The sequence below is a fragment of the Fusarium redolens genome (assembly GCF_020744475.1).
Source record: "Fusarium redolens strain MPI-CAGE-AT-0023 chromosome Unknown BKA55scaffold_38, whole genome shotgun sequence".
Taxonomy (NCBI): Eukaryota; Fungi; Ascomycota; class Sordariomycetes; order Hypocreales; family Nectriaceae; genus Fusarium; species Fusarium redolens.
In genome coordinates, this window is record NW_025763701.1 from 84,112 (window position 1) to 87,472 (window position 3,361).

Below are 3,361 nucleotides of genomic sequence, written 5' to 3' on the forward strand. Positions count from 1 at the left end.
TTTAGCGAACACGGAGAGAAAAGTAAAATTTTATTTAGAGCACACGGACTGGGTGATCCTATAAGACGTTTCCTTATTCAAAGTGTCTCGAAATCAAGTTAAAAGGAATCTTCCTATCATAGTCAATAAGCGGGATATCACCTGTCTAGAGTTAAAAGTCGATAAAGAAAATGCAGACAAGTTAGGTTGGCCTACCTGCTCCCCCAGACGTGTCAATTCGTGCTTCCTTAAGCAACTCATTGAAGCTTTCTCTAGAAAGAAAACCTAATATGCTGCGATTGGGAATCCAACCCGCCACCAAGATATGGTGCTTTGTCGCATATTTAGTTCTGTTATCCCCGATATTACGGAACCCCAAGTCATCAGTGGTGCTGCCATAGGCAATGCCAAGTCGTTGAAGTACACGCAAGTCAATGACCGCGATTTTCTGGGTTGTAGACTTGTGCTTGCCAACAAAATTCCAGAGACGCCGTGGTGACGTGCTTATGGATATATAGTTTGTCGAGATGCGAGCTCCTCTGATATGGTTTTCAGCCCCCAATCGCGTTAAATGCTCGTTGACATTGAAGTCTTGCCAATTTCCACAGCGAATATCTCCCTTGCTGAAGTAGTGGGCTTGGCTGTGAGCATCGAAGACCCTGAAAGCAATATACCTGTTCGGCGGATGCTCCGATATCTCTATAATTATTATTGTTTTAAGACATGTCCTAGAGAGTCGAGGCCATTTACCTGAGGTCAGCTTGCCTACTAGTTCATTTAGAGTTGACCATATAGCTTCCGTGCCAATGCAAGCATCTATGTAGGCGTCGGTCTAAGATTTGGATTTGAAGGTCCAACGACAGATCTCCAAATGGCTGTTGAATGGGTTCTCCCCGAGGAGAAAGAGACGGAATTTCATCGCTCAGTGATAGGTTTTGTAGGTTCGGTAAGTCGGAGAAATCGATATGGACCGGGGCAGTGGTGTGGATTCGTTCCATTAAATATTGGAGATACGTAGTCGCCCATAAGCGGGTATCAATCTCTTCCCTAACTTCCTTACTTCTATCATTTAGGCGACGATTGGCCGCCATTTCCTCCCGGGTTTCATTTTTCCGTTGATTAAAACATTCAATGGTTTCGCTGCTATCGTCGAAGGAAATTACCTGGCGACTTGTAGGGCGATTACACCACAGGCCGTATTTCATTTGGGCAGGCATTTCAGTTACTGGTACTCTTATGCCTCGATGAACGCGTTATAGTGATGGATGAGTATGAAGCCTGAAAGTTTGAACGCTGCGTAGTCATGGAAAAGTGCGGGGTTAACATAGACGAAGTCATACCATTATCGCCCCCGTACAGCTAACGTACATGATAAGCACATGCACCAGATAGCGTATGCACTAAAATCCCTCGACCTTACATCTAACTATTTTAAAGGTATCTCTTTGGGTGGCACAAGGCATCAACAGGTCACTCGCCCCACTTAGCTGACTAACCACGCTAGTACCTGCGGGGTACATGAAGTTCTCGTCAGACAGCTTAATGATTTTCCACCACCAAATTCATCAAAAACCTCACACAAATAGCCCCTAGCCTGTCGTAATTAAAACGATGAGCTCTTCAAAGATACAAGATAGCTTAGATGATCACAGCTTTGAGACCCCTCCTTTGAGTGACCCCACCGGCGTGCCTAATTTTCCGCCCGAAGAGGGCCGCGGTCAGGATTTTCAACCTTTCAAGCTAGAATATCGTGATTTCAAGATTAACCCTCTACCCAAGGAACCCCTTTAATTATTCCAGCTTTTTATACCTATTTCCCTCATACAGTCATGGATTAAATACACTAACAGCTGGGTCTCTTATCTCCAAGAAAACAGCGTTATTGATAACTGGAATACCCCTGTTTCTGAACACTTATGCATCCTTAAGTGGGAAGGCTTTTCTTTTGTAACAGCTTATGTATGGCTTGGAGTCGTTATTTACCTAGGAATTCATAGGGAAATCTCAATAAAGGACCATTGGAAGGCACCTAGCCTAGGAGATCAACGCCCTCTTCACTCAATCATCAAGTTCATGCCCTTACGGAAGTTTCAACTGATCAGCCGGTATTTTCGCACTTTTAACTACACCAAAGTCGATGTGAGGGATGAGGGGGATCTTCCAAAGACCTTCCAAGCGGCTGAAGAGTGGTCTGACCTTATATAGAAGGTGTCGAATGAGCTCTATCTTCCAGGGACTAATCTGACTGTAGATGAGTGTATGGTGCCGTTTACAGGCAGATCAAAAGAGACAACGCTTGTCAAGGGAAAGCCCACACCGGTGGGCTTCAAAGTCTGGGTTATCGCCCAACAGGGCTTCTTTCTGCGGTGGCTTTGGCATGTGAAGGCATTACTATATACCGCTGTTATTATCAACCTACCTACGCCGAAGCCGGTGGGCAAGAAGGGAAAGCTACGGACTGAGATCCCTCTTAGTAATACATAGAGCATCGTGGTTTACCTAGTGAAAAGGCTGCTTCCTCAGACATATCACGTCTTCACTGATAACCTGTTCTCGTTACCGCAGCTCTTCCGCCTCCTTCGGCAGCTTGGCTTTGGTGCCACAGGCACGGCACGCCCTAACTGCGGCATTAGCACCGAGATGAAGCAGATAAAAGAGACCGGCAAAGCTCCTGATGGCACGCCTTTGAGATATAACGAGGTTATACTGATCCCGACGGAAGATAAACAGGTATAGATGACTTTTAGCTGTATTTCCCTTACTAATTCGTCCCTTTTTATTCCCCCTAGGTCATCCAAATCGCTTGGAAGGATAGCAGCATAGTGCTCTTTATTTCAACTGTGCACACTGGTGCCCCTTACGAGCGCACACTAAAAAAGAGGAAGCTGCCGGCTAAGAGAGGCATGAAGGCAGAGGCACAACAGCTGCAGCGCCTTTTCAACGGGAATAGCTTCAAAATGATCCCTATACCTACTGTTGCTGCTCAGTATAACGATGAAATGAGTCACGTGGACCGCGGCGATCAGATAAGGTCCTATACAACATATGAGCATCGATTCCGCCGTGGTCCGTGGCAGGCGTTGCTTTGGAGCTTCCTCCTCGAAGTCGCACTTGCGAATAGCTTCATTTTACAAAAGAAGACCCGGCACCCTCGTTGGAAGCCCTACGGCACGCTACAAGCTTGGAAGGAATGCATCTGCAACGCGATTTTCAACACGTATGCTGCTGAAGGCGGCACAAGGAAGAGAAGCCGGTCAGGGAAGGAAGAAGATATCGAGGATATAGAAGCACGGCAAAATCACCTACAAAGAGATATCAATCATGTCCGCCGAGGCAGCTATTCGCCTTGCCTAGCTTGCAAGGGCTGCCGGCAAGGGCAGCC

General features: G+C 46.5%; 1 protein-coding gene across 1 annotated transcript; it reads right to left on the reverse strand.

Moving 5' to 3' along the window:
• Positions 1–587: 587 nt before the first annotated feature.
• BKA55DRAFT_587077 (uncharacterized protein) lies at positions 588–1,304 on the reverse strand. The gene is made up of 4 exons (XM_046194626.1): positions 1,272–1,304; positions 1,040–1,219; positions 726–854; positions 588–676 (listed from the first exon to the last, which is right to left on the reverse strand). The coding sequence occupies exons 1-3, from the start codon at positions 1,282–1,284 to the stop codon at positions 796–798; spliced, it is 252 nt and encodes an 83-aa protein (XP_046040964.1). The 5' UTR covers positions 1,285–1,304; the 3' UTR covers positions 588–676; positions 726–795.
• Positions 1,305–3,361: the final 2,057 nt, after the last annotated feature.

Coding starts and splice junctions, on each gene's coding strand:
- BKA55DRAFT_587077 (XM_046194626.1), bottom strand. Junction 855..1,039: donor TCGTCGCCTAAATGATAGAA/GTAAGGAAGTTA, acceptor CCCATTCAACAG/CCATTTGGAGATCTGTCGTT.